The 14,552-nt window shown below is 45.0% G+C and overlaps 1 protein-coding gene across 9 annotated transcripts in view; it reads left to right on the plus strand.

Annotated features, from left to right (window-relative positions):
• WDR27 (WD repeat domain 27) overlaps nucleotides 1–14,552 on the plus strand; it is a 275,520-nt gene that overhangs the window by 251,617 nt on the left and 9,351 nt on the right. For 6 of the 9 annotated variants that reach the window (XM_074036703.1, XM_074036702.1, XM_074036708.1 and 3 more), the window contains 2 exons: nucleotides 5,977–6,104; nucleotides 9,362–9,964. The exons of the other annotated variants lie outside the window; for them this stretch is intronic. In XM_074036703.1, the coding sequence (XP_073892804.1) occupies nucleotides 5,977–6,104; nucleotides 9,362–9,422 (189 nt within the window). In that variant the 3' untranslated portion in view covers nucleotides 9,423–9,964. The remainder of the gene's footprint in view (nucleotides 1–5,976; nucleotides 6,105–9,361; nucleotides 9,965–14,552) is intronic. 9 annotated transcript variants of the gene reach the window in all.

Below are 14,552 nucleotides of genomic sequence, written 5' to 3' on the forward strand. Positions count from 1 at the left end.
TATAACATAAAACTGGTTGGTTGCTCTGCCTTCATCAAAAGGTAGTAATAAAAATAACATATTTATGTAGAGCTTTTTAGTTTTCACTTGATTCCACTTCATCATCTCATTTTTCTAATAGACCTGTGTGTTTGACAGGCATTGTTGTTATTCTTAGCCTCACTTTCCAAATACTTGCCAAGAGCTGTGCCACAGAGGGAAGCCATGACATTCTGTGTTGGAAAATCCATTTAAAGGCTTGCTTTTCCCATGTAAAATCTGTCGACTTGATCAGGCTGAGAGGCCCTGGACTTTTCCAAGGTCTGTGTGACGAGGACTGAGCCAGGCTTTCCAGCTGCACCTCACACAGGACAGTGCAACCATGGTGGCCAGGAGAGCTAAGCTGCAGGCCAGGGAGCTCACGTCTTGAGGAAAGTGCAGGTTGAGACACTAGGCCGCGTCACCTGCTACCAGAACCCGCAGTCTTCGCTCACCCATGCCCCAGGACAGCTTTCTGTGGTCTGTGGTGGTCCTACTTCACCGAGTGGACGCAGGCTGGTGAGAAGCCCACGGCTGCGCACACACCTGTGGACAGGTGCTGTCTACCTGCGGCCCCGGCAGCCCCGTAAGGAATGTGCAGGGGAGGAAGGATGAGCCCCGGCTCTGTCTAGCCTGCTGTCTCCGTAACTACAGGCTGTGAAGACTCCTTCTGGTGCTTGCGTGATAAGATGATTCATATCATGTGGCACATGTCATGGGGCTTGCACAACTTTGGCAAGTCCATGTTCTTTAGACAACAAAGCAAGAATGTGATCGTGGTCCCAAGTCTGGCCACCGAGGGGGTGGTCTGAACATGCTGGAATAAACAATTTCTGTTCGTTTTTGACATTCTGTTTAAAGGCATTCTTTGCAGATGTGGGAGCTCATTCTTTTTCCTTAGCTTAAAGAAAATTGTGTGTATTTCAGACTTATTGGAGGAGGACGCCTGGGTGTTTTCAGAGTAAAGGTGCTGTTATCACTGTTTAGCAAATGCTTGGCTGCTTAATGGAGAAAAAGATAACCTGTGTGAGTCATGTACCCACCTACAGGTCAAGCAGCCTGGAGGAACCAGGTGGCAGCACCAACTCACCGTTTGACAGGACCACCAAGAAATCTTTCTCAGATATCTAGCAGATATCTCCGTGGTGATAAGACTAGACTGAGCCACACACAATGACCAACATGCAAATGGTTTTGAATGGCAATTTCATATGGTTCACACAAATATGTTTTTCCAAAAAGGTATTCTGCCCGCTCTTTTATATTTTTTTCTCTCATTTCTTTTCTCCTTTCTGACAAAAAATGTATTCATGCCAACTTTGATTCAAGTCGTCATTAGGAATAATGTAATCAATTTCTTTTTTTCTGTATGTTCCCAACTTAATTTTATTCTTACTGTTATTGTAGCATTAACATACTCTCAGAACACACTGCAGCTGCCAACCCAAAAGAGATGGTTCATAAAAGTATCATGCACCATGGAGAGCTAATCCAAATTTTATTTTTTGTCTGAGATAGTTCTTCAGTGGACAGCTGACAGTTAATGTTGGTTATCTGCTTTGTGTTTAGGTTATAAGTCCCTTGGGGTGTGAAATTACCTTAAGCTATGAAATTTATCTTACATTCAATGAGCCCAAATTCTTATTAATCTGTATCATATTCAGTAATTTATTTGGAGTTTTCAACAGAGAATTTAAGAAATGATATAATTTAATGCCTATTTTTGTCACATAAGAGGCCAAAGATTCCAGAAGGTTAAAAATTTAATATAAATGAAGTTAACATGGAAGATAAATGAAACAAGCTTGACTAAGCAGTAGAAATTAGGTTGTCTGCAATTTTGAAGTTGAAGAGAAAACTGAACTGTCACTAACATGAGGACTTCAAAAGGAATAGTGGGGCAACCCAGGAGAGAAAGCATGGGACTCCCAGAGATGGAGGCCGAGGCAATGTGTCCCAGCATGTGAGCAGCAGGCTTGGACGTGGATCCCCTCCATATAGCAACAGCACGAACCAGCCCTAGACTTACTCTTTTTTTTTTTTTCTAACAGATGCCCTGGACATTTTGAAGTTGCATTAATAGCAAGTTTATATTCCTAATATAAATACATCTTCTCTGAGTCTTGGAAAATTGGATCAACTTAACTGTCTCCACATGTATGCTCTGGGGAGCCCAGTACTCACTGAACCCCAGTTACAAAATCTACAGGAAATTTTTGTCCAGATCACTATCCATCCAACTTGCCCTGTTCTGGAGGAAGATGTTTTGTTTCATCGTGCTATAGTCATGAGAACAAGTAGCTTGTGTCCTATTTCTTCTTACTTTCTGAAGCAAGTGTGCTGGGTACTGTTCACGCTGATCAGCCCTAGGCCTTGGGGGCCGTACCCTTGCAGCCACTCTGAAGCCAGCACCAAGCGTTGTGACTGGGAGACCAGGGAGGCTGGGGAAGGAGGCCGGGAGGGCTGACTGCACTGCAGCTGAGGTCACAGCTGCTTGTGGAGAGAAGCTTCAAGTTGACATCACTGTGAGCTAAAACCGTAGCTACCCTCTGGATAACAAAGCAAGCTATTGGCAGGAAGAAAGGGAAAATTATAAAAATTAAACAAGGCAAGCATTAATGCCATATTGCCTTTTCTCTCTGAAATGCAAGATTTGGCAAAGCCAATTTCCACATTTGACCGTGGCCTCTCAGGCTTCTGTGCCATCCCTGTGGGACGTGGCACTGATCCTGGCTCTCCCCTCTCCAGCCCTGGCTTTGCCCACTTTGCCCCTCCTGGGCTCCGCCATGCCCTCCTCCTGCGGCCGCCATGCCTGTCCTGAACTCAGCTCCTCTCTGACCCCACGCACAGCTCCTCTTTGACCCCACGCACAGCTCCTCTTTGACCCCACGTCCAGGGCTGCGTCACGCCTCAGCTGCCCTCACTGCTGCCGTTTCTTCACAGGGTGATCTTCACAGAAACACTCAAAGCCTTCTGTTACATACAAAGGACCGCGTGTCTGTAATCTACAGCCGTTTACCAGTCACCAAGAAAACACGAACGTTTCCACTTAAACACCGCAAACGTTGCTTTCAAGCGTGGAGCGCCCCGCGCCAGAGGCTGTGGGAGGAGTGAGGAGGCTGGGCTGGTTCCAGCCGCAATGAGTAAGGCGTGGGTGACTCCGAGCATTGCAGAGGCATGACGAAACGAAAACAAAACCTGCCTAAGTGGAGTCTTACTGACTTATCTTCCACTGAGAAATAAATAAAATAATGTTTTTCTTTCAAAGATGTGGAACAAATCCATGCAGTTTGCTGTTGTTGTTTTAAAAGAAACTAGAATTTTAAAAATATTTTGGAATAGCTAAGTTAACCATCTTGTCTCCATAAAGGGAAAAAAATATTTTGCTCTTCAAAAGACAGCATTAGGAAACAATAAGTAGACCACAGAATGGGGGGAAATATTTACAATACTAGCCAAAAGACATGTCAAGATAATATTTAAAAAACTACAATTTATAATAAAAAGCAATCAAAAAATGAGCAAAATATTTGACTAGGCACTTTAAGAAAGAAGACACATATATGACAATATGAAAGAAAAAATTTGTCAGTATTATTTATCATTAGGAAAATGCAAATTAAAACCAAAACGAGATGTCTCTACACATTCACTAGATAACTTAAACATATTGACAATACCAAACGTTGACAAGGATGTGGTTCGGTGGAAACTTTTAAATTCTGCTGACAGAGTGTAAAATGGTATAGTTTGGAAATATGTTTGGAAGTTTCTCAAAAAGTTAAACATGCATCTCATATGTCTAAGCAATTCAACTTCTAGGTACTTATCTATGAGAAATGCATATACATGTCCACAAACACCTTTGTAAACCAAAAAGTATCTGAGACAGTCTCAATAAATTTAGAAAGTTTATTTTACTGAGGTTGAGGACATGCCGTGACACAACCTCCGCAGGTCCTGATGATGGTGATCAGGGAACAGCTTGGTTTTATACATTGTAGGGAGACATGAGACATCAGTCATTATACGTATGATGTACATTGGTTCTATCCAGAAAGACGGGACAAGTGAATGCAGGGAGGGGGCTTCCAGAGGATAGGTAGATAAGAGACAAATGGCTGCATTCTTTTAAGTTTCTGATTCGCCTTTCACTGACTGCACAATTTACCGGAATAGTCACGTATGCCTTAGTCTGGCTGAGTGAAACAGAAGGGTGGAGGAAGCAATCAGATGCGCGTTTGTCTCATGTGAGCAGAGGGATGACTTGAGTTCTGCCTGTCCTTGTTCCACAAGGAATTTCCTTGTGAGCAAATTGTGAGGGAGGAACAGCATTTTTATCTTTATAGCTATCTTATTTAGGAATAGAATGGGAGGCAGCTCCCAGCTTGACTTTTCCGTTTGGTTTAGTGTTTGATTTATATTCCTTTCATACCTAGTATGAGACTGTTCATAGAAGCTTCATTCACAACAGGCAGAAGCACTCATCTGGTGTCTATCCAATGTGGATAGACGGTGGTATTCCGTGCAGTCGAATTTTCCTCAGCAACACCAAGGAGCAAACCGCTGATCCTAGCAGAGACATGCTGGATCTCGGGACCGCTATGCTGAGTGGAAGACACCAGATGGAAAAGGGTGCGTGCTCTGTGACCCAGATTCTGTGAAGTCTCTAGACTCAAACCACCTCTCACCAGAGAAGCCAGACCCGAGTGTACTCCAGGGCCTGCCTGGACAGGGCAGAGATGCTCTGTGGGGTGATGGTGAGCTCTATCATCCCGGGGGGCTCCCTGAGCACGTGCCACTGTATGTGAATGATATCTCAATACATTTCCCTTAAACAGGGAGAGGCACAGCTTGTCTGCACATTTCCAGCAATGGTGGTTGGGTGACGACCGTGACAGGCAGCTAAACTGCAAACTGTGGCCTCACTCCTGTGCAATTCCATTCATTTACTCATTCAATAATATCTTTTGAGCAGCCACTGAGTTCCAGGCTCCGTCTGGCACCTGGGAAGCAGCAGTGAACAAAGGAAGGAAACCCGGAGCTGGCATTCCTGTGAGCCTGCAGAGGCGGCTTCCTGCAGGGCTCCCTGCTGCCTGGGGCTGCAGCTTTCTCTCTCCACGGGATCTGGCAGCTTTATGCTGTCAGGCTCCTTCATGTAGAGCAGAGCGGTGCCCATGACGCTGTTCCTTCCCAGTCTTCATAATGACGTTGTAGTTTCCTTAAAGGCCTAGACTCAAAAGCGGGAAAGGGTCAGAGGCCATAGCTCCTATTTCATTGGTGTAATTGCAAAAGAATAGATTTTGGTGAGTGTGACTTCTGGAAGAAAGGTAATAAAATATATTTATACAAAGAAAACTTTAAAATATTGAGTAATTATTCACCCCAAATATTCAAGCACCATATTAAGCTTCTTAAATTATGGCGTTGGCTTCTTTCTCGCTCTGTTGCTCAAATATCGTGGTATTTTAGTTGCATGGGCCTTCCCTTGTATATTTCTCGTCAGAAGGCCTAGTTACTTTCCATGATGGTTATGGACATAGGCTTTGGTGTGACTGTGTTCCCTGCATTTGGCAATGCCTTCCTAGGTCGGGATGCTCACCTTCCACCACATGTTCCCTGGGACCTTGCTCCTCCTGCCGGAATTGAAAACTGGCCTGCATCCCTTTCCCTATCCTTCTTTCTCATAGCTTCTGCCTTTGATGCTAAGGGGGCGACCAAATGACCTCTAGGCAAGAGATGGTGGGGCTGGGGCGGGCAGGTGAAAGGACTGCAGTCCCAGTGCCCACACAGCTGCTCTAGCCTCAGGATGAGCCCGCAGAGTCAGCATGCTAAGGCCCTCTGCTTGCCTAGGGCCGACGTGTTCACCTTCCCACATTGGAGGCCATGTGATCCTGTCTGCTGCACTGTATGAAAGGAAAGCACCACTCATTGCACAATTTTCCTTTGTCTCCATAGATTCAGACTTTGTGGTATTTCTCGGGAATTCCCTGGAGTTTGTACAAAATCTTTGCATATATCATCCTTTACCTTAGGCGAAAACATTTGAAGTCAACTATTTCAAGGACTGGGAATAGAGAAGAGAGGTGAGTGAGTGACTCTTACTCATTGGAAAGTTCATGCCATTCAGAATGTAGTAATCTATGTAGGAGGTATAAATCTGAATATGTGCTCTGTAGGCTACATTCTATATGGCAGAGTTTTCATCCCAGACATCCGTTGCTCATATTGCCAAAAAACCAAGACTGGAGAGAAACTGTCAGCCTTTGAAACAATACACATCATAGGCAAGTTTTTTGACTAAACATAGAAAATATGATCTATGTTTTAGTTCTCATATGCAAGCTAATGGTAATTTTTGGTATGGACTGTGATATGATAAGGAAACAGAAAGGGTGGAAGATATTTTGGAGGGGGAGTTAGAGCCTGCATGAACTCTTGCTGTGATAATGCTGATGACTTTGCACAGGGGCGGGCCAGGCTCTGCTCTGGACGTGGGTTAGAGTCCTGCAGGTGTCTCCTCGCTGCGGGACAAGTGCCCACCTGGATCGGTTCTGCTTATGGCAGAGGACAAAAGTGCAGGACACCAGCAAACTGCAAGCCTGTCTGTAGGCGCTCCCAGTGTCTGTTGTAGTCCAGAGTAAGCCACACGGCCACACCCAGATCGGTGAATGGGGTGAAGAGGAGTGTTCACCTCTTCTCACCATGGGCACAGCCAAGTCACTTGGTGAAGGGTTCAGAACACAGGTGCAAAGAAGCGTAGATTAGAGCAGCAGTCCAGCCGCCACGGGCTTTTGACAGCTGTTGCAGGCTTCTGTGTATTGCGGCACTCAGCTGAGTACAGGAGTGTGTGCCTTGCACATCACAGTCCTTCTCTTTATGCACCTCAACTGTATCTCCACACCAGTAAAATATATATATGTGTGTGTGTGTGTGTGTATATATATATATATATATATATGAAGAAAAAATTAACAACAGCAGCAACAGCAGAGAACCCCCGTCCCAAATGGTGATAATAAGAAAAAAGGAAAAAAAGTCCTAAACACTTCTATGAATGATAAAAGAAATGATCCCACCAATTGCCCGGTAGAAACACATGTAAAATATGGCCAGGCATGGTGGCTCACGCCTGTAATCCCAGCCCTTTGGGAGGCTGAGGCAGGTGGATCACCTGAGGTCAGGAGTTTGAGAAAGTACATGTAAAATATTAGTATATTATAAAATCTTATGCACTTCAACATTATTAATAGTATAAAAAATAGCATTCTTGTATTGAGAGATGTTTGACCTAGGGAAATATTCAAGAGTAGATTTAGTATAAATTCTAAAGTACTAATAGAGTTTTAGTTAGGAACCCCTTACTGTTGTATCATTTTTGGTGAGGGAAATAAGTATAAAATCCAACTCACTGACTTCCCAACTCTGACCCAGAAATTGATTTAAAAAGTTTTTATTTGCCTGTAATCCCAGCACTCTGGGAGGCCAAGGTGGGTGGATCACGAGGTCAGGAGATCGAGACCATCCTGGCTAATGCAGTGAAACCCCATCTACTAAAAATACAAAAAAATTAGCCGGGCATGGTGGTGGGCGCCTGTAGTCCCAGCTACTTGGGGAGGCTGAGGCAGGAGAATGGCGTGAACCCAGGAGGTGGAGCTTGCAGTGAGCCGAGATCGTGCCACCGCACTCCAGCCTGGGCGACAGAGTGAGACTCCATTTCAAAAAAAAAAAAAAAGTTTTTCTTGCAGATGAATTATTCTGTGTATAGACATTAGTGATTGTTAATAGCCCCAGTTAGAATCCCTGAAGAGACATTCTTGGAAGAACATAATTTGTCCTGAAGAAAGTATCAAAACAAAGAGCTCGAATAAATATCCAAAGTAGTACTTGAATACTTGAGACAAATGAGATTGATGGAAACCCCGCCCATATCGGTCCACCCAGCCTGTGGATGAAGTCAGAGGAGGTGTGATGGCCTCCACTTGAGAGTTTGTTCTGAAAATCGCTAGACTCCAATATTGCACAGTAGTAATCACAGAGTCTCCTTATGTAAAAACAAAACAACACAGAATTACTTGTAAATCAGACTTCCATGCTCAACAATGGGTTGTTGAAATCCAAGTCATTATTGCTCTGTCCAGTTTTAGCTTCAAGAGAAGAAATAGAATCTGAAGACCACTCAGAGATTTCCCACTAAAATGCCTGATGACCCCAGGAAATTTTATCAAACATTTAAAAAAAATTGAAGAAAAACTGTTTATAAAAGATTTGTTTAGGATAGTATTTTCTTCAAAAATCTGCTTTCTTCACTGACATATTTAAATTGCATATAATTGAAATATACTAACATAAAAACACAGCTCATAAGTGTGAAGCAAAAATTCAACTTTGGAAAAGTGTTGTTAAATTTGGTTTTCCAGTCATGTGCAGTTAGTGCTATAATTTGAATCCTAAAGAAAAAAAATAGTACAGAAACATCTGCATCTTCTTAAGGAAATATTTTATTGTGACTTTGAAATACTTGATTTTTAAGAGTGTCATTAGATTGGAAATCCTTTTGCATTATCATAAGAAATTTCAACTACATTTTTCAATGAGAGAAAATTAAAAAAAAAGATTTATAGAATGATCACATGCTTCTCAGCCCATTTTAAAAAGACCAACTTTTCCACTTTTTGTTTAATGGCCAGACAGGACATTCAGTCAACCAGGAGAAGTGGCTGCTGGTAAATCACTTAAGTGTGAGAGCAGGACTGTTGTGTAACCTAGTGGTTATCACAGTGACTCCTTAAATTCTGAGTCAGGAAATTCTCATAGCCAATTTACTCATAAAGCTTGGTGTAAAAGAGTTGTTTGCAAAAACAACCTAAAATTTTCGTTTAAAGTTTGAGTAGAACTTTGCTGGAAACATTGTTCAAACTCAACCTTTTAAGACCTTTCCTCGTGCTTTGTGTTTTACTTTTCTTTCACAATTACATAATATAAGAAAAAAGGAGGCATTTTCTCCCTCCTGCCCCCTGCAGATGCTCCTAAATCCTGTGGTTTGCCCCGGTGTGCCACAGACTTTTCTGTTTCTATGTGTGCCATGGTGAGGAAATGTTGAGAAGTCCTGGACCATACCACAGAAGCCAGACCTCACCTTGTGCCCAGGCCCTGCCCACTTTCCCAGCACCCTGATCCCACCCTGGGCTTCCAGACTCCTTTAACTCAGGACTGGCTTCCCAGAAGTCCCCCTACCCTGTCATGTGAAATCTGTCCCCCCACCCTGCCTCTGACCTGGGTGCTCAGGTGCCTGTCACATGCCACAGACAAACCTGTGGGTCATGATCTCCCACTCCCCCAGCTCCTGCTGCAGGCAGCTCAGCACCAGGTCAGCTACTCTGTGCCGAACTGAAGGGAGCTGAGCGCTGGCCCCCTCCATCTGGGCCGGAACTCAGGTCGTCCTGCCTCAGGTACAAGAAGTAACCGGTTCTTTGGTCTTCAGACTCCACTTCACTGGGTAAGTGAGATTCCTTCTGGGACGGAGCTCAGGTCGTCCTACCTCACGTATAAGAAGTAACCAGTTCTTTGGCCTTCAGACTCCCTGTTTCACTGGGTAAGTGACAGAGCCCTTTCTTTAAGTGTCACACCTCATTGCGGAGCCCATGTGAACACGAATCATGGGCTGGGGCAGCCAGTTCTGTTGCAGAGGGAGGGGGGCCTCCAGGGTCCTGCCTCTCCCCACCCCACCCAGCCCAACCTGCAAAGACTCGGTCAGGGCTCAGGCGTCCAGGCGTCACCGGCTATTGCCGGATTCCATGAGAAGCCCCGGGAGCCGGGAGCATCGCCTCAGTCTGCAGCTGCAGGCAGGGATGTCACCGCCAGACCTCCGCTGTGATGAGACGGACTGCAGAGCGCAGGTGCAGTGCTGGCGGCTGAAGCAGGGCGGGCCCAGAGGAGCTCTCAGGTGCATTTCATGGTTCCCTTCACCCCTGAACTTTCAGAAGGGACTGACTGGAACACTCCACGGCAATGACTAATCTTGTTTTTAAATTTTCATTTGTAATAATAGCTAATGTTCAGAGTGCTTGCTGGGTAACGGCCACTGTCTACACATTAACTCATGCCGTTCTCCTACCACCACCACAATGTAGGACCTACAATTAATCCCGTTTTACAGCTGGGAAAACAGGGGCAGAGGGTGGCATTTATGGCCTGGTTGCTAGTGGTGGAAGTGGGAATTACACCGGAGACCCTACACCTCCACGGTCCAGGCTCACGATCACCACCTGCGGTGGAGACCCCAGGAGGTCTCCTCTGGGCATTTATTAGGGATTTTCCAGCAGCACAGAGGACTCCCCGTAGTCTCAGTGAAAGTAGGCAGGGCTTTCAATTTATTCAGGATCAACACAAAACCAGCAAATTAGAAGACTCAGAACCCAAGCCATCATCTGCACATGTGGCAGTTCTTATGCTAGCATCACGCTTTTCCTACAGTGAGTTTGGTGTTTTTACTCACCTCAGCTCAGTGGGCTGGGACCGTGGCAGGCCAGCCATCGTTATTGTCTGTATTTGGAGGTGATAAGGACTGGACACGCGAATCCCATCCTGCATGCCAGACACTCTTCTAAACTCTTTACCTGTTTGAACAGACTTGATCCTCACCTTGAACTTACCAGGTAAGGGATGCTATTGTCCTCATTCTGCAGAGGAGGACACAAGAGAACATGCCTGATTCCTGCGTGCACAGAGGGCTGTGCAGCCTCTGGCAGAAGGGCAGACCAGGATGGGGCTACTTGACCTAAGAACACTGACACCATTTGCCTCAGACCCTGGGAATGACAGAGGCCCCTGTCCAGGGCTGTCTCCACCTGTATATACACTTCCTTCACTTGGATTTACTTGGATTTTGCCTCTAGCAGGATCTGGTTGTTTCTGAAGCTGTAAAATCTAAACCGTTGCAAAACAAACAAACAAACAAACAAAAACAAAAACAAAAAAAACCCGGTCCACCATCTCTTGAGGATTGGCTTATAAGTCAACCTCTAAAGTGAAGGCGCCAATCACTGGCTTGGGTCTCTGGAGCTGTTGCTTGAAAAGGAGGCAGCTGTGGTTGGCCTCGGACGTGTGGCCCCGCCGGCTCTGGCCAGCCATGATGAAGCTGGGGCAGCAGGGACTCTTGGAAATGCTTGTTGAGTTACATCAAAGGATCCCAAAGAGGTCAGTCTCACACTTGAGTGCTGCTGAAGTCATCCGACACGGGGCCCTATGATGAATGCCCTTGGCAGCAGACACGGGCTAATGAGAGACAAACACGCTACACAGTCTAGAGCCAAACACATTCTTTTTAGAGGAGACCATCATTTGATGATGCATGAATAGGGCAGTTATTTGGCTCCTGGGAAGTAGAGGGTGGGCAGGTGATGGAGTGGGTGGCAGACTCACCACCAAGCCAGGAGCATGTGAAGTTTGTGAGGGAGTTAGATAAAGGATATGGGCAACTAGGGATCTGTCGGAGCACCTGTGCTTTTGGGGATGGAATCACGACCATTTGCAAATCCATCTGGACACGTGACTGGGAGTCTCAAGCACTTCAGCCCCAGACCTGGGAATAGAACCAGTGTTGGCATCCAGCATCTGATCACATTGACTGCAACCCACTCAGCTGAAGGAGGGGCTATGGCAAGGAGCTCTTGTCTATGCTGCCATCTTCCTTTTATAAATGATGAAATCGACATCCTTACATGCCTTGCTTGAAGTGGCAATGCCAGGTTGGAAGCTCAGGCCTGAATGACACTGAGGCCACCTCTTTTTTGGACCTCTTGGGAGGCTTTGTGGACTCAAAGAAGGAAAGGTTCTTAGCATACATGAAGTCTTCTATTGGAGGTAGGTGCCTCTCTGTGCTATGAGGACCCAAGAGCTGCTAGGAACCACCTTCATATGCATGTCCTTGGTGGCTGAGCGATGACATCGGGCCTGAGCTCCCTGCCTCTGGAGCATCTGTCCTGAGTTCTGTGGCTCCTCCTCAGCCTATGTGTGTCGTCCAGGTCCCTTGCAGGATTGCTGGCTTAGCTCTAGTATTTCCGTTCTTACTGCTATGGACAGGACCTCTGGCATGGACTTTCTGTTGGTCAGCAGGGCCAGAGCACCCAGGCTTCCAGATGTCTCTAAATCTTTCCATCTTACAGATATCCAAAAGTAAAATGTACACACAGCACCACTGATGTGTACCCCACATGCAAATTTCCATATGTTACTATAAAATAGCATTTTAAAATAGATTAGAAAAGATGCCTATCAAAGCTAATGGAACCATGCTCTTAAATATTAAGGTGAATCATTGCTATCAAAATTTGTGTTTCAAATGAATAACAGGAAAGTTAAACAATCTCCTAGTTCCAAGTACCAAGCCAGGGAGGCGAGGGTCCTGCTGAGCTTGGGTGATGGCACATGTTGCTGTCCACGCATCCATTCTGTGGCTGACGTGGCAGGGGAGACTGGAGGATATGGAGGCCAGGTCTGGCTTCAATCTTCATGAACCATTTAAACCTCATGAAAATATTTCCTGTGTTCTCAACTTCAACCCACTTTCCTTGCATGTTTTGTGTCATAGGTCTTCACTCAGACATAGGTAATTCTTTCTTTAAATGCTCATCACATTTTCTTTTGGAATCTGGTCTCCTCTCATTGCCACTGGTAGTCTGTGACTGTTGGCTCTGCAGAGTTGTATAAGTTGTTAGAGTTTTTTGGTTGCAAGCCACAGAAAATAACTGTGACATGTTTAAGAGCATTGGGAATGTGTGGGGGTGGTGATGGCCTGCAGAATCCCCAGGCAGCGGGAGCAGGTGCAGGCTCAGATACAGGCTCAGTCGTCCTGCATCCATCAGAACAGGACAACTCCAAGGCCAGGTGGCTGGATAGGCTCTCCACTGAGCTTCTCACCTATTCTCACTCCAGACTCCAAGCTGTGGTCCCACTGGATTATGTGCCCACTCCTGGGCCAGGGAAAGGCAGGAGACCACAGGGGACAGAGCCAGAGCCACCACTACCACCTCATGAGACAGGGAATTCTTGAAGGGGAGTCAAGGTATTTCTAGAAAAAAGAATGATTGTTTGTGGAGGGTGAAAACATGATGCAATATTTTCCTAAAATTAGAAGATCTTAAGGAAATAAGGAGATAAAAATATAAAGTTTTACCTTTTACCTGTAAAACAAAATAAAAAACAAACATGAAAAGGAAGGTTCCATATCTCTCATGATTCTAGATACTGGGTGTCTATTTTATAAGAATTATTTCAGACATAAAACATTAACAGGCATGTGTAAATATGGTTTATTGTTTCCAGTAATCTTGGCAGTTACTTGAGTCTAAATTATTTGCCTCAGGAGAGCATATTGTGAGGGCAATAAAGGGAGCCTTTTGAATTCTATTGGTAAAGATGTGATTAACACCATTAAGAAGGGAGGAAAAGACTTTCAGTTCTAAACACAACACTGAGAAAACAGAGATGGGGATCCATTTAATTCTTGCTGCCTGAGTGTTTCTAGCAGATGAACCTGGCCCATGGGGCAGGGCAGGGCTGAACTTTTCAATTCTAGGATGACTTTTCTTATCACTGCCAATGGCCATCGCAAGTCAGCGGAAATATTTTACTTTTTTGACTGCATGTTACAGTTATGTATATAGATAAACATAAAAATAGAACCTATGTGATGGTTTTCCCGAAGCCATCTTCTCTTTTTCAAAAATATTTTGCTTCTGAGGTGGCATATGAGTATTGTCAAAGTCAAATAAAAATATACACATGAATCTCCAAATAAAATGTTTTATTTTGGAGAACAGACTTCGGCTTGAGGTGTACACACAGACTAGGTGGTCTTCATATGTCCACAGAAGAAAGAAGATTAAGGGTCTTATTAGAAAGAGAAATGTTATGTATTGTTGTGAAAGAAAACTCATTGGCACTGGTGGAGTTTTGGGGAGCTGGCCAACTCTGATTGGTGAGTGACGAGCGTGGGTAACACTGGTCTTGGAGTCACAGGAGTTTGTTTCAGCAGCTCCCACGTAAAAGTGGCCTTAAGGTTGCAGCAAGTGACCTGGTAGCTGGCTGGTGAGATTGTCCCTGGGTAACTGACATGGCGGCTTGTTGATAGTGTTCCTGGGCAAGTGAGCTGGCAGCTGGTGGGTGGTGTCGTCCCTGGGCAGGTGACCTGGTACCTGGCTGGTGAGATTGTCCCTGAGCAGGTGACCTGTGCCTCAGTGCTTCCCACCTGCCACTGGTCTCCTGACTCTAATCTACTTGGGTGGACAAGTTAACTTCAGTTCACATAATTAATTCTCACGTTTCCCCTTTTTGATCAAGATCTGTTTCTGAAAATCTCACCGGTCAACTGTCTTGAAATTAGGTTTAATTGCCTTTTGGTGCTTAGTTGGACCTGTCTTGGTGGTCTCTAGTCCCCTATCAGGGGGAAGTAAGGTAATCAACATCAGGGACCCAGGCCACATTTGAGCAACAAAGGTGCCAGAAAGAAAAACAGAATGAAACAACCAAAA

Source organism: Macaca fascicularis, chromosome 4, assembly GCF_037993035.2.
Source record: "Macaca fascicularis isolate 582-1 chromosome 4, T2T-MFA8v1.1".
Taxonomy (NCBI): domain Eukaryota; kingdom Metazoa; phylum Chordata; class Mammalia; order Primates; family Cercopithecidae; genus Macaca; species Macaca fascicularis.